This window comes from Lolium perenne, chromosome 4 (assembly GCF_019359855.2).
Source record: "Lolium perenne isolate Kyuss_39 chromosome 4, Kyuss_2.0, whole genome shotgun sequence".
Lineage (NCBI taxonomy): Eukaryota > Viridiplantae > Streptophyta > Magnoliopsida > Poales > Poaceae > Lolium > Lolium perenne.
The window spans coordinates 142,635,369-142,656,776 of NC_067247.2; the positions used below are offsets into that span (position 1 = coordinate 142,635,369).

Consider the following 21,408-nt stretch of genomic DNA (forward strand, 5'->3'; position numbering starts at 1 on the left):
GAGATCAATGGCCACCACTACACCAAGGGCTACTACCTTGCTGATGGTATCTATCCACCTTGGGCTACACTCGTGAAGACAATCCGAAAACCCAACTCAGAGCAGGAGGCAAGGTTTGCCAAAGAGCAAGAGGCAGCCCGGAAAGATGTCGAGGGCGTTTGGCATCCTCCAAGCTCGTTGGGCTATCGTTAGACACCCTGCCAGAGCCTGGGATGTGCAAACCTTGTGGGAGGTGATGACCGCTTGTGTAATCATGCATAACATGATTGTTGAGGTAGAGCGGGATGATTCACTCTTTGATAATGACTGGGAGGGCCAGGGAGAGTTGGTTACTCCTCAAGGTGATCCGGCATCATTCCAGGACATTCTTCGTGCACACCATGAAATTCGAGATCTAGATGTACACAACCAGCTGCAGGCTGATTTGATCGAGCACGTGTGGCAGCATGTAGGTAACAATGCTGCAAACAACAATGATGATGGAAATCCCGAAGCCTAAAGCATTTGTAACGTTTTAACATTGTATTTGAATAATACTTTATCATTGATTACGTGGACAATGTACTGTGTAATAATTTTTGACATTTGAACTATTTTCTATATTTTCTATAATTTATTTGACGTTTATAGTCAATTTATAAGCAAAAACATACCATACGGCGCCGCGACCCATTTCTGCAGCGTTGGGCGCACCGCGCGACCCAAATGGACACGCGGATGCGGGGCTCCGTCCGCGCGTCCGCTTAGCCACCCAAACGGTCCAAAACGAACGGCCCAACGCGTCCGTTTTGGTCCCTCGGTTGGAGATGCCCTAAACGAGGAGAGAAGCAGTTACTACAGCGTTTTCATTGGTTACATGCGTGGAGAGAGAAAGAAAACCGCATCAAACGAGGAGGCAGTCAATGCGTCAATGCTGGGTGAGAAAAATACTCAACTAACTACTAGCAGTTACTACAGTAGTAAACGAGGAGTACCGATTAATTAGGGACACGTTAGGAAAGCGTTGGCTTGCTGAAAACCTGCTTAATCGGCGTGCAAATTTTTTTACGCCCTATGCATTGAGATGAAGGGTCATCGCCGGCGTTTTATTTACCGAGGGAGCTGCCACACTATAAGTACGCACGCTCGGAGAAGAGAAGAACACAGTACAGAATCACAGTCGCCTCAGAGCTAGTTTGGTAGTGCGAGAGCTCGAAGGCCATGGGTTGCTTTCAGATGCGTTCTCCGGTCGTTCTCATCGTCACCATCCTCCTGCTGCTCCTAGCTTGTCTCCAAGGTAACCAATTTACCTACTTAATTACCTACACATCTGCATGCATGTTCATTCTTCATCCTACTGCTCACTCAGTTTTCTTATGTTCCTGCTAGCATCACCTTCTTCCCAGCTGCAGAAGCAGCACCAGAATCACATCCGCAAGATGCTCAACGCCAGCGCGTCTACCCCTGCGACGGGCGGCGGGGGAGGAATCCACTCGTCGAGGCGAGTGGACGTGTACGGGTGCTCCAGGCCGGAGGAGCTCGTGACGGTTTCCCAGAACAGCGACCCCATACTCCACACCGGCGTGCCAGCCTACACCGTCCAGATCACCAACACCTGCATCGACTGCGCCGTCTGCGACGTCCACCTCTCCTGCGGCGACTTCGCAAACACGGAGCTCGTCGACCCGGCCACCTTCCGCCGCCTCGGCTTCGACGACTGCCTCGTCAAGGACGGCGGGCCCGTCGGACCCGGCGAGTTGATCAGCTTCCAGTACGCCAACTCCTTCATCTACGAGATGAAAGTCGCATCCGCCGCCTGCAACTGCGCCTAGCTGTGGCAGCTCCGAGATCGAATCCATCGGCGATGCATGGACGCAGCTAGCGATCCTTGCATTCTTATTAGAAATAATAAAGTTAGGTTGAGCTCAGCTGGTAGTAGTCTGACCTCGGGTTGCTTTAGGGCGTCTCTAATCTTAGGTTTGAAGGTACTCCTTTGTGTCTATATATGTGTTTATGGAATCAATAAAATGTTGTGTTATGAAATGTGTCGGTACTATGCTTCCCAAGTTACTTACATCTCCCATTTTCGTATATCTCAGTCCATATGTAATTTTAGATGTAAGTAATCTGCACCAAACCAACATTTTTCGGTCGGAGTAAATGGAGAAAAACAGTCTCATGATGTACTTCTCTTGTTATCTTTCACAATATTATCATCTTGTCGTACAGCTTTATTATGTTGACTGGCCGGCCATAGTTCAGTGCAATTTTATACCATATGCCTCCATATACATCTTTACATTTCAAGTATTAGTAAAAGTGCATGAAGCAAAAAAAAAATCCAAATTAATTTCGATATACTTTTGATCATCGTAGAAATGTAACATTCAAAGCTACTACCAAATGAGCAAGACAATGAGAGGAATCTAGCAATTAACAAAGCTAGATGGTTTCTGAGATTCTCATATCCATAGATTGTATGCATTGGAACTACCGTGCGGCCTGGAATCTGCAATTCACCGGACATGTCCATGATCTTCCATCATTCTTGAAGCTAATGCAAGACCGGAAAGTATGGATTTAGCATGCCTATTTTGATGTGCATGGGTCTTGCAATGACATCTATGTATCGATTGCTGACCACTCTTTTACAGACTATCCCGTGGAGAGGTGCCTCTTGCTGAGTACACAAATGGGATATTACCTTGCAAATGGGATCTACTCCAAGCTAACAAAATAGTTTCTTTTTTAAAGCTAACAAAGTAGTTCACTCTCTGCTGCCCAATATAAGGGGCGATCATCTGGTTTGTTGGAACCCAGCTTTGCCATTCTGCGAGGAGCGCTAAGTTCAGGAATCAAAATACTCTAGCGAGGATCATCACACCGTGCATAATTATGCACAATTTTATCACAGAGGATGAGCGTAGCCAAAATATTCACTATGCTTATGAGTGTATGGGGGAAGAATTGTTCCACCAAGGAGGGATGATTTAGACCGAATCAAGATATTCTCTGGGTGCACCAAGATATCGAAAACTGGTAGGACCATGAACAATTCCGGGATGACTTGGTTGAGGAGATGTGGAAGTTCCATGTCAAATGTGTTTGATTGTTTTCTTTGGCTCGTCATATTTGTTATACTTTATGTTGTGTGATGCCACTATGCTATTTGTTTGAATTTGTCTTTTTAATTGTACTTCATAAATATGTATTCAAATTATGTGGTATTATGTATTGTATGACAATAAAGTTTGAATCATTGTATATGTGTGATTGTAGAGTGCATAGAAAAGTATGTACCTAGGCATATTGTAGACCAAAATAGGGAGGCAGTTTTTGGGAGACTATTGGAGACATGCGGTTTTAGAATCTCAAAACATTCTCTTCGGTCCCAAAAACTCTTCGGGAGGCTAGTGGAGATGTTGTTAGAATACGGTGTTGTCGTGGTATCGTCACGGCATATGCCATAGGGTGGCTAATCGAAGTGGTTCCTGAGGGATCTCACGGCGGTATCCGGATGCGGGTATGGGCACGAGCGACACGGCGACGTACCCAGGTTCGAGGCCCTCCGATGGAGGTAAAACCTCTACTCCTGCTATGAGTGTATATGATGATCACACAATACAACGGTGCTCCTAGAGCTGTGTCCGGCTGCTCCTGAGAGGCTAAGGGAGACGATGGTCTCTCTCGCAGGGCAGCTCTGTAGGTGGGAGGGAGCAATAAATGATCGATCCCCTGCACGAGAGGGGGTAGTGCGGCTTATATAGGCGCCGGCACTTTACATATAAGACCCTATAGTTTACTGGCCGGCTTGGCCGGCTCCGGCTTCCGCTCCTTCCCGAGGCGGTGACGTCAGGAGCCGTTGAGGCATCGTGGCCTGTCCCATCCGGTCGCCTGCGGTCAGCGGTATGGAGAGGAGGTGTCCCTGTCGCCGTCAGCCACTGTAGCCAGTACGGATTGTCGTAAGCTCTGACGGCCTGTCCGGCGCGTGGCACTATTGCTCCACAGTGCCCCGCGCTTTACGGAAGATGGAGTCAGCGTGGACTTTAGGAACCCGGACCACCAACCCGGTTCCTTCCAGTGCAAGACTCGCCAGCCTCGAGTCGGTCTGAGGTACAAACCCCAGTCGGATATGGCTTGTAGAAGCCGGCCCAGCTACAGCATTGGTGGCCGTAGCCAGGCCGACTAGGACCTAGAGCCAGCCGACTTCCGGACCAGCCGGCCACGGCGCCAGCCGGCTGCTCCTCAGCCGGCCTTTGCCGCGAGCCGGCCAGCGGCCAGCCGGCTGCTCCGCGTCCATTGCCCTATCCGGGGTCTTCCCTCCGACATTAGCCCCCGAAGCTGGCAAGGTCCTGCGTTTAGAAGGACCTAGGCAGGTTTTCCTGGCTTCTCGAATATATTTGACGGCACTTGGAGGGGCCGACTGAGAATTTCCATTCAGCCGGCTGCGCCCTCATCCGGCTCGTTCCTGCCGGCTGCTTCTAGCCGGCCGCTTTTTATACTTGTACAGTTTTTGCTTTCTCGCAAGATCTGATGGCGTCTCCGCCTCGCTGATGAATTTTGGTTCGAGCGGAACTTGTTGTCCGACTCCGGCTTGCGGCGCGCCGGAGTCTCCGCCGCCTCGGGCCCTGCGCCCGACTTGACTGGTCTGACGCCTGGCCTGGCGGTCGGTTCGTCTGGTCACATCAATGTTCCTCCGGATCCGGTGCGGTAGTGGGCGACGTGGTGTGGCCGTTTTCGGTAACCGTCGTGTTCGTGGGAGGAGTTACGGCGCAGTAAATCCTGATCGTGGCCCACGATCGCCACGTGGCCGCGTAACGGGTGCGCCAGGCGGCTATAAATGCCCCCGGTAGCGGTACCGAGGCGCCCTTCTTCTTCCTCGCGTTCTTTGCTCTCTCGCTCAAACTTTCTCCGTCGCACGCCCACGCTTCTCCTCCAGCAACCTCCTGGCGAACTCCGGCGAGCCGCTGCCCCGACGATCTTCCACCGGGCCGCCGCCGCCACTCCATCAATCCGGCGCCACGGGGCCGCGCGTTTCGACGGAGCGTCCTCAGCCGCCGTTGTCGCCGCCGCGGTCGCGAGGCTCTTCCTCGCCGTTTCGCCTCTCTTGGTCATCTTCTTCCTCAACCTCGACAATGGCGTCTCCCAGCGGATCGTGGAGGGGCTCGTATATGCGGGAGGACGACATCGAACGACTGGTGCGCCTCCGGCGGATCCCGCAGTCGGTGGTCACGCGGGTGCCCGGCGAGGAGACGGAGCCCGCGCCGGAGCCCGGCGAGCGCGTCGTCTTCGGCGCGCACCTCGATCGCGGGCTGGGCCTGCCGGCTTCGACATTCTTCCGGCAGTTCCTCGACAACTTTGGCCTGCAGCCGCACCACCTGCCGGCCAACGCGTGCGTCCTCCTGAGCTGCTTCGTAGCGTTCATGGAGGCTTACGCCGGCTTGTGGCCCGACATCGACTTTTGGAGCCGGCTCTTCTACTTGAAGGCGCAAACCACCGACGGCCACCTGCGAGCCTGCGGCGCCGCCTCGATCTACACTCGGCCCGGTACGCCTTTCCCCAAAATCCCCACCGTTGACTCGGTGAAGAACTGGCAAATGTCGTTCTTCTATGTGCGCAACGAGGGGCAGCTCGTCGACCGGATCAACTTGCCGGAGTTCAACCCGGCCCCTCCAGTCGGCCGGATCAACTGGAGCTATAACGCCCGCTCGACGGATCCGGACGCTGAGGTGAACCTGCTCTGGGACCTCCTGGCGACAGCCGTTCACAATGGGCTGACAGCCGAAGACCTCCTCTGCACCATCGCCGAGCGCCGGGTGCTGCCGCTCCAGATGCGCACCCACAAGATCGGGCACATGTCCGGCCGGTTCGATCCGAACCGGACGTCCAAGGCGGTGCTCACCAAGGCCCAGGTGGCCAGCCGGGTGAATAACATCACCAAGGCGAACCTGTCGGAAGACTGGAACTACGGGCTGGCGCCCCACGACAGGGACCATCCGCCGGAGCGGGTAAGCCTCGTGTCTTTGCCAATTTCCGGCTTGCGGCTACGAGGCCGACTTCCTTTTTCTTCTGCCGACTTCCGGCTTGTTATTTGCTCATGCTTTTTCTGTCTTTCTAGCTCTTTGAGCGCCAGAACGCCGAGGACGGCGACCTGGCGACGAGGAGGTGGACGCCGGATCACGTCGATCCGGCTGACCAAGCCGGCGACCAGGCCGGCGACGATGACCTGCTGCAGGCGCCTGATCTAGGCGGCCAGGGGGAGCACAATCCGCCCCCTTCACCAGAGCAGCAGGAGGAGGAGGAGCCGGCGACGTCCGCCACGGGGCCAATCCCCGCCGTGCCCCTTCGCACGAGGCCGCCCAGCACCACGGCGACTTCGGCGCCCAAGGGCACAAAGCGAGCCGGCTCCACCGCCGCCTGGGAGGCGAAGGCGAAGAAGCAGCGCCGGCTGCAGCCGAAGAAGGTTCCGGAGCAGGCCGGGTGAGTTCTCCTTCTTTTTCTTGTTTGATTCCTTTTCTTTCCTTACTTTTATGCTTATCTTTTCTCTGTTTATCCGGCTAGGGCCCCTATCAAGTTTGCCCAGGGCGGCGGCTCCCGGCAAGCTCCACGCGTTGTGTCGCCGCTTCCGCGCCAGAGGAGGGAGCAGACGCCGCAGCCTTCCTCGCGCGCACCTACGCCGCCGCCGCTGCGGGTACTCCGCCTCCCGCGAGGGCACCTTCCTTTGCCGTGCCGCTGGCCTCAGCGCCTGATCGCGGCACGCGGGCCGACCCGCCGCGGCAGCCGACGCTGGACGATATGTTCCCGCGCCGGACACGTCTTCTGGACCCAGCCGCTGGGGCCGGGCGGGGCATGCCGCCTTCAACCGGAGCCGGAGCCCGTGGGGCTGCTCCTGGAACCGGAGCCGGCAGGGCTGCGCCGCCTGCGGCCGGAGCCGGCACCCGGCCCAGCGTGGTGGAGCTGGATGAGAGCCCGGAGGGGGCGCCCCAAGCGCCGGAGATGACTGCGCCGGCTGGGCCATCCGCTGCGCCCGGAGCGACGCCACTGCCGCAGCCGACGACAGAGGAGCCGGCCAGGCAGGAACTGGCGAGGGACGAGCCGGCGCGCATGGGGGGCGCCGACTCGCGTGCGCTGGTGAGGACGGGGACCCCATCGGCGTCGCCGCAGGGCCTGCATGTGGCCAAGGGCGCACTTCTTCTTCAGGTGCCGTCCGCCTCCGACTCCAGCCTCAGCTCGGCTGCCACCATGGAGCAGGCGTGGCTCCGCGCCGACTCCTACGAGGTGACCAGCCGGGAGGGGAACCCCGGCCAGGCGTCGGTGGAGATGTTCTTCTCCAGCCTGCAGGCCAACCTCAAGGCCAGGGCAGCCGAGGCCGCGGCTAATGTTGCCAAGGTGGAGGAGGCCGGCAAGGTAAGCTTCGTCCGTTCTTGATCTGATTATTATCCTGGTAGCCCTCCGAGGCATGGGCCGGCTGCTTGAAGCCGGCACGGGTTTCGCCTGTGCGACTGACTTTCTCTTTTCCTTAGGCTGTGATGGACCGGCGCACCACTCTGTATAATCGCGCCGTCACCCATTACCACAAGGCCAAGCTGGACCGGGCCGACTTGGCCCGCGAGCTGGAAGCCGCCAAGGGTAAGCTCTTGCTTCTTTCGACTCGATGTCTTATTTTCTTTTTAGTCTTGGTTGGCTGACATTTCTTTCCGGCCGCCTCGCAGTTGAAGCCGCCAAGGTCCCGCAGCTGGAGTCGGATCTCCGAGCCGCTCGCGCCCAGTGCGCCGAGAGCGAGGAGGCGGGCCGATCCGCCGCCGGCAAGCTCAAGCTGGCTGAGCAGGAGTTGACGCGGCTGCGCCTGCTGGAGCAGAACCATCTCGCCGAGCTCAACTCCCTCAGGACGGCGGAGAAGGAGAAGGTGGATGATCTGAGCCGGCGGCTGACGGAGGTGGAGAAGCAGCGGCTTGTGCTGCAGGAGGAGGTCACCGCTAAGTCCACGGAGCTGACGGCTACCGCCAAGCGCTGGACCGACGAGTTTAGCGCGCTTGATCGCGGCTTGGCGGGTGAGTGCATCTCTATGTTCCTTTCCCCTTTGCCGGCTTTCGGCTGTCGGCTGCCGGCTTTCGTTGGCAGTCGGCAGCAGAAACTTCTTTCTTCGCTATCGCCATCTTCGGGCTGGTGGCAGTCGGTTCTCGCCGGCTGCCGCCAGGCTTTTCCTTTTGGCTTAGGACTTCGAAAATTTGCATTTTTCAGCTTATTTCGGCTTCGATGGTTTCTGACTTGCTTCTTCTTGCAGCGGCCTTCCCGGAGACGCAGGACGCGGCTTTAGCAGCCGTTGGCGTCGCGCGCGACTCCAGGAGGCGGGAGACTGGCGAGGGCAGCTCAGAGTACTTCTCCATGGAGGACCACATGGCGTCCATGGCTGCCCGCATCGAGCCCATCACCAAACTCGGCTGGGAGCTTCGGAAGGCGGCTGAAGAGCTGGTGCCGATGCTGTGGCCTGAAGAGGCGGTGCCGCAAGATATCTCCGGCCTCATCTCCTCGATGGAGCGGGCGCCGGACCGCTTCCTCGACTGGAAGGAGTCGGCCACGCGCGCTGGTGCCGACATGGCGCTGTCCTTCGTCCTCTCCTGGTACAACGAGGTGGACCTGGGGCAGCTCCAGTTCCGGCGAGCCGGCGTGGAGGACAAGCTCCCAGCCGATCTCAAGGCCGCCCGTCTTGCCCGAGCCAGCGCCATCGCCGACTTCGTCGACAAGGGCGCCTTCGTCGCGGACCCGAATCCTCCTCCATCCGATGAAGATTACATGGAAGATGAGGAGGCGGAAGACGCGCCCGAGGACGACCCGGCAGCCGGCTCCGCTGATGCCCCTCCGGCTTAGATTACCTGCTTTTCAGTTGTTCTTTTGCCAAGACAATTTATTAAATCCCCGGGATGCCGGGTGCAGATGTATGAATATTATCGCCCTTTAATTATGTCACACTTTAATGTGTTGGTTATTCATTTGTGTGCCGAGTTGCTTTCTTTCGACTCGTTCGCTTTTTCCCATCTGCCCCACTCTTTGGCTGTGCTCTTGCCGGTCATACGTCCGACTTGCGATCCGTCGCCGGATCAAGAGCGGGCCGCTGGGTGAGGCCGACAGTATTTCGGTCGAACGAGCTGAATTCGGCAATCCGGCACTTATATGAAAAGTTGCAAGTCAACTCGCTCTTACTCTTTCCCTTAGTCGTTTTTCGCGTGCCGGCTCCCTAGGCCTTACTCCCGCCAGCCGGACAGCCGGGTTGCGGTCTGTAGCTGGATCGGAAGCCGGCTGTCGGAAACCGGATCACGTTACTGAGCCGACCGCGTGAGAGGGTTCAAGCCAATTGGCGAAACAAGGTAAAGTGCGCGAAAAACTTGTCGGAAACGGCGCTCTCGGCGCAAGCTTTTTCATAACTCACAAAAGGGATACAAGGGATACATACATTCCTGCTCTCATGTGTAAAATGGGCGGAGTAACCTGACATTCCAGGGACGTTTAGTCTCCTCGTCAGCCTTGTCCGGCTTGTTTTCTCTAGCCTCTTGGGCATCTATGAGATAGTAGGAATCATTGCCTACTGCCTTGCTCACGATGAAGGGACCCTCCCATGGGGATGACAATTTATGCTGTCCGGCTGTCCGCTGGATCAGCCGGAGCACTAGGTCTCCTTCTCGGAATGCTAAGGGCTGGACCTTCCGGCTGTGATAGCGTCGGAGGCTTTGCTGGTAGATAGTAGATCTAGAAGCAGCCAGCAGCCGGGCCTCTTCGACCAGGTCAACTCCATCTTCGCGAGCTTCTTTGGCTTCGGCTTCTGTGTAGAGCTTGATCCTTGGCGCGTCGTGCTCGATATCAGTCGGCAGGACGGCTTCGGCCCCGTATACGAGGAAGAATGGTGTGAAGCTGACTGAGCGGTTTGTCGTTGTGCGCAGGCTCCACAGCACATTGGGCAACTCTTCAATCCAGCAGCCGGCTGTTCGCTCGAGCGGCTCCACCAGCCGGGGCCGGATGCCGGCTAGGACTAAGCCGTTAGCCTTTTCCACTTGTCCGTTGGACTCTGGGTGCGCCACAGAAGATAGGGCCATCCGGATCCCCATTTCCCCGCAATAGCGAGAGAAGATGCCTTGGGAGAAGTTGCTGCCATTGTCAGTGATGATGGTGTGGGGGTAGCCGAATCTTACAATGATTTCCTTGAGGAATGTGACGGCTGTGGACCCGTCCAGTTTCTTGATTGGCTTGGCTTCGATCCACTTGGTGAATTTGTCAATCATCACCAAGAGATGTGTCATGCCGCCTCGCGCCGTTCTGAATGGGCCTACCATATCCAAGCCCCATACGGCAAATGGCCATGTGATGGGGATGGTTTTCAAGGCGGAAGCCGGCTGGTGTCTCTGCTTTGCGAAGCGCTGACAGCCGTTGCACTTCTTCACCAACTCTTCTGCGTCTCTGAGCGCAGTCGGCCAGTAAAAACCGTGCCGGAAGGCTTTGACCACTATGGCTCTGGATGAGGCGTGATGTCCGCACTCTCCTTGATGGATTTCCCGTAGGAGTTCAATCCCTTCAGCCGGCTCGACGCACCGCTGGAACACCCCACTTACGCTGCGTTTGTACAGCTGGTGGTTGATGATGGTATAGGCCTTGGCCCTTCTCTCAATCTGCCTGGCCTGGACTCTATCATCAGGCAGCACACCGTCGGTGAGGTAGGAGAGAAATTCTTGTGCCCATGAAGGTACGCATCTTATCTCGAATACGCTGACCAACAGGGCCTCCTGCGTGGGAGCTTCCGGATTCGACTGTATGGTCGCCGGGTTCGGCTTGCTAGCCGGCGGGTTCGGCTTGCTAGCCCCCGAGTTTGGCGATGAAGCCCCCGGGTTGGACTGAGAAGTCCCCGGGTTCGGCGTGGTAGCCGGCGGGTTCGGCTTGTTAGCCCCCGACTTGGGCGATGAAGCCCCCGGGTTTGGCTGAGCAGCCCCCGGGTCAGCCGGCACGAATATTGAATCCGAGTCCGGTGACGGTATGATGGACGGCTTCTTGAGGACCGCCAAGGCGACACCCGGCGGAATGGCTTGCCGGGTTGAGCCAATCTTGGACAAGGCGTCAGCCGCCTCGTTGTTTTCCCGTGGCACGTGGTGGAATTCGCAGCCGTCGAAGAAGCCGGATAACTGCTAGACATGGAAGCGGTATGAGGCCATGTTGGCGTCCTTCGCGTCCCAGTCGCCAGATGCTTGTTGTATGACCAAGTCGGAGTCGCTGAAGCAGAGTATGCGACGCACGCCAATCTCCTTGGCCAGCTTCAGCCCATGAATGAGCGCTTCATATTCCGCCACATTGTTGGATGCGGCGAAGTGGATCTGCAGGACGTAGTCCAGCTGGTCTCCCTTAGGAGAGGTGATGACGATGCCGGCTCCCAAGCCGTTGCGCATCTTCGAGCCGTCGAAGTGCATCTTCCAGTGTGTGGAATCCGGCATAGGCGGCAGGTACTGCATCTCAGCCCAGTCGACGAAGAAGTCCGCGAGGATCTGCGACTTGATGGCTGTGTGTGGCTCGTAGAGGATGGTGTGGGCGGCTAGCTCCAGGGCCCACTTGGCAACCCGGCCGTTGGCATCCTTGCTGCCTATGATTTCCGCCAAGGGCGCTGTGGCAACCACCTTGATGGGGTGCTCTTGGAAGTAGTGCTTCAGCTTCTTGGCTGCCATGTAGACGCCGTAGGTGACCTTCTGGTAGTGGGGGTAGTTTTGCTTCGACTGGGAGAGCACTTCGCTAAGGTAGTAGACTGGGCGTTGGACCAGCTGCTCCCTGCCGGCTTCTTTGCGCTCCACCACCAGGACAACGCTAACCACTCGGTTGGTGGCTGCGATGTACAACAGCATCGGCTCCATTGAAGCCGGCGTTGCAAGGATTGGCGCGGTTGAAAGCACGCGCTTCAAATCACGGAAAGCCTCATCCGCCTGCGGTGACCAGACGAATTTGTCCGCCTTCTTCATTAATTGATACAGGGGCAGTGCCTTCTCCCCCAGCCGGCTGACGAAGCGGCTCAAGGAAGCCAGGCAGCCCGCAAACTTCTGGACGTCCTTGAGGCACTGCGGCAGTTCCATCTTCTCCAGGGCACTGATCTTGTCCGGGTTGGCTTCGATCCCTCGCTGAGAGACGAGGTAGCCAAGGAGCTGGCCAGACGGCACGCCGAATGTGCACTTGGCCGGGTTGAGCTTCATCCGGAATCTTCTCAGATTGGTGAAGGTTTCTCTCAGGTCATCAAGGAGGGTAGTCGTCTCCTTGGTCTTTACGACGACATCATCCACATATGCGTGAACGTTTCTGCCGATTTGATCCTGCAAGCATTTTTGCATGCACCTTTGGTAGGTGGCGCCTGCATTTTTCAAGCCGAACGGCATAGTCGTATAGCAGTGATGTCTACGTTCCCCCTCCTTTCCTGTAGACAGTGTTGGGCCTCCAAGAGCAGAGGTTTGTAGAACAGCAGCAAGTTTTCCCTTAAGTGGATACCCAAGGTTTATCGAACTCAGGGAGGAAGAGGTCAAAGATATCCCTCTCATGCAACCCTGCAACCACAAAGCAAGAAGTCTCTTGTGTCCCCAACACACCTAATAGGTGCACTAGTTCGGCGAAGAGATAGTGAAATACAGGTGGTATGAATATATATGAGCAGTAGCAACGGTGCCAGAAAATAGCTTGATGGTGTGTAGTTGATGGTGGTGGTATTGCAGCAGTAGTAACACAGTAAAACAGTAAACAAGCAGTAGTAACGCAGCAGTAGTAAACAAGTAGCGATAGCAGTATTTAAGAACAAGGCCTAAGGATTACACTTTCACTAGTGGACACTCTCAACATTGATCACATAACAGAATAGATAAATGCATACTCTACACTTTTGTTGGATGATGAACGCATTGCGTAGGATTACACGAACCCTCAATGCCGGAGTTAACAAGCTCCACAATTTGTTCATATTTAGTAACCTTATAGTGTAAGATAGATCAAAAGACTAAACCAAGTACTAACATAGCATGCACACTATCGCCTTCATGCATATGTAGGAGGAATAGATCACATCAATACCATCATAGTAATAATTAACTCCACAATCTACAAGAGATCATGATCATAGCCTACGACAAGAACCACACGGTGCACACACTAGTCACCTTTACACACGTGCAGGAGGAATAGAACTACTTTAATAACATCACTAGAGTAGCACATAGATAAATTGTGATACAAAACTCATATGAATCTCAATCATGTAAAGCAGCTCATGAGATTATTGTATTGAGGTACATGGGAGAGAGATGAACCACATAGCTACAGCGAAGCCCTCAGCCTCGGGGGGTGGATTACTCCCTCCTCATCATGGGGGCAGCGATGGCGGTGAAGATGGCGGTGAAGACGGCGGTGGAGATGGCTCCGGGGGCAATTCCCCGTCCGGCAGGGTGCCGGAACAGAGAGTTCTGTCCCCCGAATTGGAGTTTCGCGATGGCGGCGGCGCCCCTGGAGTCTTTCTGGAGTTTCGTCAATTGGTATCAGGGTTTTCGATCCAGGGGCTTTAAATAGGCGAAGAGGCGGCGCAGGAGGGTCGAAGGGGCAACGACACCATAGGGCGGCGCGGCCAGGGCCTGGGCCGCGCCGGCCTATGGTCTGGGGGCCCAGTGCCCCCCCTCTGGTCCTTCCCGGGTGTTCTGGATGCTTCCGGTGAAAATAGGAACTTGGGCGTTGATTTCGTCCGATTCCGAGAATATTTCGTTACTAGGATTTCTGAAACCAAAAACAGCAGAAAACAGGAACTGGCACTTCGGCATCTTGTTAATAGGTTAGTTCCAGAAAATGCACGAATATGACATAAAGTGTGCATAAAACATGTAGATAACATCAATAATGTGGCATGGAACATAAGAAATTATCGATACGTCGGAGACGTATCAGCATCCCCAAGCTTAGTTCTGCTCGTCCCGAGCAGGTAAAACGATAACACAGATAATTTCTGGAGTGACATGCCATCATAACCTTGATCATACTATTTGTAAAGCATATGTAGTGAATGCAGCGATCAAAACAATGTATATGACATGAGTAAACAAGTGAATCATATAGCAAAGACTTTTCATGAATAGCACTTCAAGACAAGCATCAATAAGTCTTGCATAAGAGTTAACTCATAGAGCAATAAATTCTTAGTAAAGGTATTGAAGCAACATAAAGGAAGATTAAGTTTCAGCGGTTGCTTTCAACTTGTAACATGTATATCTCATGGATAGTTGTCAATGCAAAGCAATATAACAAGTGCAATAAGCAAGTATGTAAGAATCAATGCACAGTTCACACAAATGTTTGCTTCTTGAGATGGAGAGAAATAGGTGAACTGACTCAACATAAAAAGTAAAAGAATGGTCCTTCAAAGAGGAAAGCATCGATTGCTATATTTGTGCTAGAGCTTTTATTTTGAAAACATAAAGAGAGCATAAAAATAAAGTTTTGAGAGGTGTATGTTGTTGTCAACGAATGGTAGCGGGTACTCTAACCCCCTTGCCAGACAAACCTTCAAAGAGCGGCTCCCATTTTATTTTATTTTAGGTGGCACTCCTTCCAACCTTTCTTTCACAAACCATGGCTAACCGAATCCTCGGGTGCCTACCAACAATCTCATACCATGAAGGAGTGCCTTTTTATTTTAGTTTTATTATGATGACACTCCTCCCCACCTTTGCTTTCACAAGCCATGGCTAACCGAATCCTTCGGGTGCCGTCCAACAATCACATACCATGGAGGAGTGTCTATTTTTGTTAATTAATTTGGGACTGGGAATCCCATTGCCAGCTCTTTTTGCAAAATTATTGGATAAGCGGATGAAGCCACTAGTCCATTGGTGAAAGTTGCCCAACAAGATTGAAAGATAAACACCACATACTTCCTCATGAGCTATAAAACATTGACACAAATCAGAGGTGATAAATTTTGAATTGTTTAAAGGTAGCACTCAAGCAATTTACTTTGGAATGGCAGGAAATACCATGTAGTAGGTAGGTATGGTGGACACAAATGGCATAGTGTTGTTTGGCTCAAGGATTTGGATGCATGAGAAGTATTCCCTCTCGATACAAGGTTTAGGCTAGCAAGGTTGTTTGAAGCAAACACAAGCATGAACTAGTACAGCAAAACTCACATAAAAGACATATTACAGGCATTATAAGACTATACATCGTCTTCCTTGTTGTTCAAACACCTCACTAGAAAATATCTAGACTCTAGAGAAACCACTCATGCAAACCAAATTTTAACAAGCTCTATGTATTTCCTCACTAATAGGTGCAAAGTATATGATGCAAGAGCTTAAACAAGAGCACAACAATTGCCAAGTATCACATTACCCAAGACATTATGGCAATTACTACATGTAGCATTTTCCAATTCCAACCATATAACAATTAACGAAGCAGTTTCAAACTTCGCCATGAATATTATGAGCTAAGAACACATGTGTTCATACGAACCAGCGGAGCGTGTCTCTCTCCCACACAAGCATTTATTCAAACAAAAACAAAAACAAGAAACATACAGACGCTCCAAGTAAAGCACATAAGATGTGACCGAATAAAAATATAGTTTCAAGAGAAGGAACCTGATAATTTGTCGATGAAGAAGGGGGTGCCTTGGGCATCCCCAAGCTTAGACGCTTGAGTCTTCTTGAAATATGCAGGGATGAACCACCGGGGCATCCCCAAGCTTAGAGCTTTCACTCTTCTTGATCATAGTATATCATCCTCCTTTCTTGACCCTTGAAAACTTCCTCCACACCAAACTCGAAACAACTCATTAGAGGGTTAGTGCACAATAAAAATTAACATATTCAGAGGTGACACAATCATTCTTAACACTTCTGGACATTGCATAATGCTACTGGACATTAGTGGATCAAAGAAATTCATCCAACATAGCAAAAGAGGCAATGCGAAATAAAAGGCAGAATCTGTCAAAACAGAACAGTTCGTATTGACGAATTTTAAAATGGCCCCAGACTTGCTCAAATGAAAATGCTCAAATTGAATGAAAGTTGCGTACATATCTGAGGATCATGCACGTAAATTGGCTTAATTTTCTGAGCTACCTACAGGGAGGTGGACCCAGATTCGTGACAGCAAAGAAATCTGGAACTGCGCAGTAATCCAAATCTAGTACTTACTTTTCTATCAACGGCTTTACTTGGCACAACAAAACACAAAACTAAGATAAGGAGAGGTTGCTACAGTAGTAAACAACTTCCAAGACACAAATATAAAACAAAGTACTGTAGCAAAATAACACATGGGTTATCTCCCAAGAAGTTCTTTCTTTATAGCCATTAAGATGGGCTCAGCAGTTTTGGTGATGCACCCGCAAGAAGTAGTATTTGAAGCAAAAGAGAGCTTCAAGAGGCAAATTCAAAACACATTTAAGCCTAACATGCTTCCTATGCAGAGGAATCTTGTACACAAATGAATTCATGAAGAACAAAGTGACAAGCATAAGAGGATAAAACACGAGTAACTTCAAGATTCTCAACATAAAGAGGGGAAACTTAATATTATTAAGATGCATATAACCATATTTCCCTCTCTCATAATAACTTTCAGTAGCATCATTGATGAAATCCACAATATACCCATCACTTAAAACATTCTTATCATGGTTCATATGCATAGAAGTATCATTAATTTTGGCATAAGAAGAGTTATTCTCATTAATAGTAATTGGAGCAAGATTATTATCAAGAATTTGAACATGGTAAACAAGTTGCATATTAAAAGAATTGTTTTTGGTAATCCAATCATGACTATGACAAGTTTCATAAGGGTAGTTATAACCTATATCATAGCATTCTTTATAATAATCATCAAAGATCGGAGGCACAGTGTCATCATAAGAAATAGAATAGTTATCTTTCACAGTCGGTTTATCTATGACCATACCATCGTTGTTATTAGAAGGAGATGTATCAAACACATAATGATCAGTAGCAAATGGATTTTCAAACACCTCTTCCCCAAGCTTAGAGCTTTCTATATCATTATGGGAGGAAGCATGGATAGCACTGACACTATGGCAATTATTATCATCATTTTCAGAATTAGTTTCCCAGAGATTTGCAATATCAAAAGTAGTGTGCTCATTCAAATCATGATTGCTAATGTATGTAAAGGGCATAGGAAGATCATCATATTCAGATTCATTGTCACAATAATCATTAGGAGCAACATACTTACGGTTACTTAGCGTTATCTCATTCACGCGGGGATACGCTGTTACCTCTTTCTTTTTATTCTCCTTCTTCTTCTTCTTCTTCTTCTTCTTCGTTCCCTTCTTCTTCTTCTTCTTCTCTTCCTTCTCCTCATTTCCTTCTTTAGGAGGAAGAGGCTTGAAGGGTGGCTTGTCCGAATAACCTGATTTACTTTTAGAAACAATAGAAGAAACTTGGGAGGATCCCTCCTTTTCATTAATTAGTTCAAAACACACGGCGGTCCTATCATATTTTGGCAAGGTGTCATCTTCTAAAATATTTTGTATGTAAGTATTTGTATGGCTATTATCAATGCAATAAGAAAAACACCCATGCAGGACATCATCAATATCAAGATCACTCATATGTAACAAAGAGATTTTTCTCGACAGTTCTTCACACCCCAAAAATAAAGTAAGTTCATCATGCTGATTAGGAGTAATTTCATCATAAAAGAGAGATGCAATTTCCTCCCAACCAAGAGAATGTCTATTCTCCAACAATTTATACCAATGTGCCGCTTTACCAGACAGCGAAACAGAGAATAGCTTCTTCTTCACTTCATCCATAGAGATACCTGCACACTTGAATAACCCGCATAATTCGTGCAAAAACAGTAAATGATCTCTAGGATGGACAGTTCCATCCCCTTTATAGTGGTTGTCCATAACACGTTCAATAATTTTCATAGGTATTTTATACTGAATACTTTCAGCAGGTGGATTCAAAATATCAGAAGCATCATTAGAGTTATCGCATATGGGAGATAAAGCATTATCAGAACAAATTTTCTCCCCTAAAGATGGGAAGCTAAAAAGATCACAAAAACTAGCTTCCCCAAGCTTAGACTTCTCCATAGCATTAACAGTAATTGCATTCATACTAATAACATCACTACTAGCATGCAAATAAGGTTCCATAGGTTTTTTAATTTTTGCATCAAACAATTCTAAATCAGGAAAAAGACTAAAAAGCTCACCAATTTTTTTGTTGTTTTCCATTATGCCTAACTAGTGTAAACAAGAAACAAAAAGTTGCAATTGCAGGATCTAAAGGAAATAGCTTCGAGTACTTACAATGGCGGAAAATAGCTTGGTAGCCGAGGTCCGGAGTGTGAGTACCTTTTACCTTTCCTCCCCGGCAACGGCGCCAGAAAAGTGCTTGATGTCTACGTTCCCCCTCCTTTCCTGTAGACAGTGTTGGGCCTCCAAGAGCAGAGGTTTGTAGAACAGCAGCAAGTTTTCCCTTAAGTGGATACCCAAGGTTTATCGAACTCAGGGAGGAAGAGGTCAAAGATATCCCTCTCATGCAACCCTGCAACCACAAAGCAAGAAGTCTCTTGTGTCCCCAACACACCTAATAGGTGCACTAGTTCGGCGAAGAGATAGTGAAATACAGGTGGTATGAATATATATGAGCAGTAGCAACGGTGCCAGAAAATAGCTTGATGGTGTGTAGTTGATGGTGGTGGTATTGCAGCAGTAGTAACACAGTAAAGAAACAAAGAAACAAGCAGTAGTAACGCAGCAGTAGTAAACAAGTAGCGATAGCGATATTTAAGAACAAGGCCTAAGGATTACACTTTCACTAGTGGACACTCTCAACATTGATCACATAACAGAATAGATAAATGCATACTCTACACTTTTGTTGGATGATGAACGCATTGCGTAGGATTACACGAACCCTCAATGCCGGAGTTAACAAGCTCCACAATTTGTTCATATTTAGTAACCTTATAGTGTAAGATAGATCAAAAGACTAAACCAAGTACTAACATAGCATGCACACTATCGCCTTCATGCATATGTAGGAGGAATAGATCACATCAATACCATCATAGTAATAATTAACTCCACAATCTACAAGAGATCATGATCATAGCCTACGACAAGAACCACACGGTGCACACACTAGTCACCTTTACACACATGCAGGAGGAATAGAACTACTTTAATAACATCACTAGAGTAGCACATAGATAAATTGTGATACAAAACTCATATGAATCTCAATCATGTAAAGCAGCTCATGAGATTATTGTATTGAGGTACATGGGAGAGAGATGAACCACATAGCTACAGCGAAGCCCTCAGCCTCGGGGGGTGGATTACTCCCTCCTCATCATGGGGGCAGCGATGGCGGTGAAGATGGCGGTGAAGACGGCGGTGGAGATGGCTCCGGGGGCAATTCCCCGTCCGGCAGGGTGCCGGAACAGAGAGTTCTGTCCCCCGAATTGGAGTTTCGCGATGGCGGCGGCGCCCCTGGAGTCTTTCTGGAGTTTCGTCAATTGGTATCAGGGTTTTCGATCCAGGGGCTTTAAATAGGCGAAGAGGCGGCGCAGGAGGGTCGAAGGGGCAACGACACCATAGGGCGGCGCGGCCAGGGCCTGGGCCGCGCCGGCCTATGGTCTGGGGGCCCAGTGCCCCCCCTCTGGTCCTTCCCGGGTGTTCTGGATGCTTCCGGTGAAAATAGGAACTTGGGCGTTGATTTCGTCCGATTCCGAGAATATTTCGTTACTAGGATTTCTGAAACCAAAAACAGCAGAAAACAGGAACTGGCACTTCGGCATCTTGTTAATAGGTTAGTTCCAGAAAATGCACGAATATGACATAAAGTGTGCATAAAACATGTAGATAACATCAATAATGTGGCATGGAACATAAGAAATTATCGATACGTCGGAGACGTATCAAGCAGTAAGCCCCATACGGGGTAATGAACGAAGTCTTTATTTGATCATCCGGATTCAAAGGAATCTGGTGGTAGCCTGAATAGGCATCTAGGAAAGACAACAGTTCACAGCCGGCAGTCGAGTCTATAACTTGATCTATGCGCGGCAGGGGGAAAGGGTCCTTCGGGCACGCCTTGTTCAGGCTGGTGTAGTCGATACACATGCGCCAGGAGCCGTTCTTCTTCAAGACCAAGACCGGGTTCGCCAACCAGTCCGGGTGCAGCACTTCCATGATGAAGCCGGCAGCTAGGAGCCGGGCGATTTCTTCACCGATGGCCTTCCTTCGTTCTTCGGCGAAGCGCCTGAGAGGCTGCTTCACCGGCTTGGCTTCAGGCCGGACGTGGAGGTGGTGCTCAGCCAACTCCCTCGGCACACCCGGCATGTCTCTTGGAGTCCATGCGAAGATGTCCCGATTCTCACGGAGGAAGCTGGTGAGCTCGCTTTCCTATTTCTTGCTCAAGCCGGCACCGATGGTGACGAACTTGTCCGGCTGCGCCGGGTCCAGCAGGATCTTCTTGGTGTTGTCGGCCGGCTGGAAGTGAGTCGTCCCAGCCGGGTTGCCCGCAGTCGGCATGTCTGTCTGCGCGGCTTTGGCGAGGGCGACGGCGTCATGGATGAGCTGCTTCTCAGTGGCGATGACCAGCGTCTGGGCCATCTTGGAGCTCTGCGTGGCGCAGTCCATGGAGCGGCGATAGTCGCCGGCTACGGTGATGACCCCCTTGGGGCCAGGCAGCTTCATCTTCAGGTACCCATAGTGGGGCACCGCCATGAACTTGGTCAGGGCCGGCCTGCCCAGGAGCGCATGGTAGGGACTCACGAGGTCCACCACCTCGAACTCGATTCTCTCGGTGCGGAAGTGGTCCGGCTTTCCGAACATCACCTCCAGCGTGATCCGGCCGATCGGCTGGCAGCAATGGCCTGGCACGATGCCATGGAAAACGGTGGGGGTGGGGCGCAACTCGGCCTCCTGGATGCCCAGCTTGCGGGCGGTGTCGCGGTAGAGGATGTTGATGCTGCTGCCGCCGTCTATGAGGACGCGCGAAAAACGCACGCTGCGCCGGGTTGTGCCGATGGTGGGGTCGAGGACCATGGCGTAGCTGCCCGGCTTCGGCAGGACAGCCGGTGTATCGCGGCGATCAAAGGTGATGGCCTGCTCTGACCAGTTTAGGTACTGGGGGACCGGCGGTATGACCGCGTTGACCTCAAGGGAACGGCGCTCTTGGCTCGTCCTGTCCTCGGGCTCGGAGGTGAAGATGATGTAGGTGGTGTCTTCGGCCAGATATCGGCCGCCATGGTGCACTTGGTTAGCCTCGTGGTGCTCGAGGTTGGCGTTCTCTGCGCCGGCTTGGCCACCCGGCCCGCCAGCTGGTGGGGGCGGGGGGGGAGGCGGGAGGGTTCACCGCTTGTCGGCCGCTTCATGAAGTGGCG

General features: G+C 51.6%; 2 protein-coding genes across 2 annotated transcripts; both read left to right on the plus strand.

The window, feature by feature from the left end:
• Nucleotides 1-1,152: 1,152 nt before the first annotated feature.
• On the plus strand, nt 1,153-2,006 carry LOC127348673 (TPD1 protein homolog 1B). Its single transcript, XM_051374617.2, has 2 exons — nt 1,153-1,276; nt 1,369-2,006. The coding sequence occupies exons 1-2, from the start codon at nt 1,201-1,203 to the stop codon at nt 1,809-1,811; spliced, it is 519 nt and encodes a 172-aa protein (XP_051230577.1). The 5' UTR covers nt 1,153-1,200; the 3' UTR covers nt 1,812-2,006.
• A 5,408-nt stretch (nt 2,007-7,414) lies between these two features.
• Nucleotides 7,415-8,965, plus strand: LOC127348674 (uncharacterized). Its single transcript, XM_051374618.2, has 3 exons — nt 7,415-7,608; nt 7,692-8,030; nt 8,264-8,965. Exons 1-3 carry the CDS (start codon nt 7,509-7,511, stop codon nt 8,845-8,847), a joined length of 1,023 nt encoding a protein of 340 aa, XP_051230578.2. The 5' UTR covers nt 7,415-7,508; the 3' UTR covers nt 8,848-8,965.
• Nucleotides 8,966-21,408: the final 12,443 nt, after the last annotated feature.

What these genes read in the sequence shown, in the direction of transcription:
- LOC127348674 (XM_051374618.2), top strand. Translation starts at nt 7,509, where the DNA reads ATGGACCGGCGCACCACTCTGTATAATCGCGCCGTCACCCATTACCAC. An exon ending in CGAGCTGGAAGCCGCCAAGG is followed by an intron (nt 7,609 to 7,691) that starts GTAAGCTCTTGC and finishes GCCGCCTCGCAG; the next exon opens with TTGAAGCCGCCAAGGTCCCG. An exon ending in GCTTGATCGCGGCTTGGCGG is followed by an intron (nt 8,031 to 8,263) that starts GTGAGTGCATCT and finishes TTCTTCTTGCAG; the next exon opens with CGGCCTTCCCGGAGACGCAG.
- LOC127348673 (XM_051374617.2), top strand. Translation starts at nt 1,201, where the DNA reads ATGGGTTGCTTTCAGATGCGTTCTCCGGTCGTTCTCATCGTCACCATC. An exon ending in GCTCCTAGCTTGTCTCCAAG is followed by an intron (nt 1,277 to 1,368) that starts GTAACCAATTTA and finishes TGTTCCTGCTAG; the next exon opens with CATCACCTTCTTCCCAGCTG.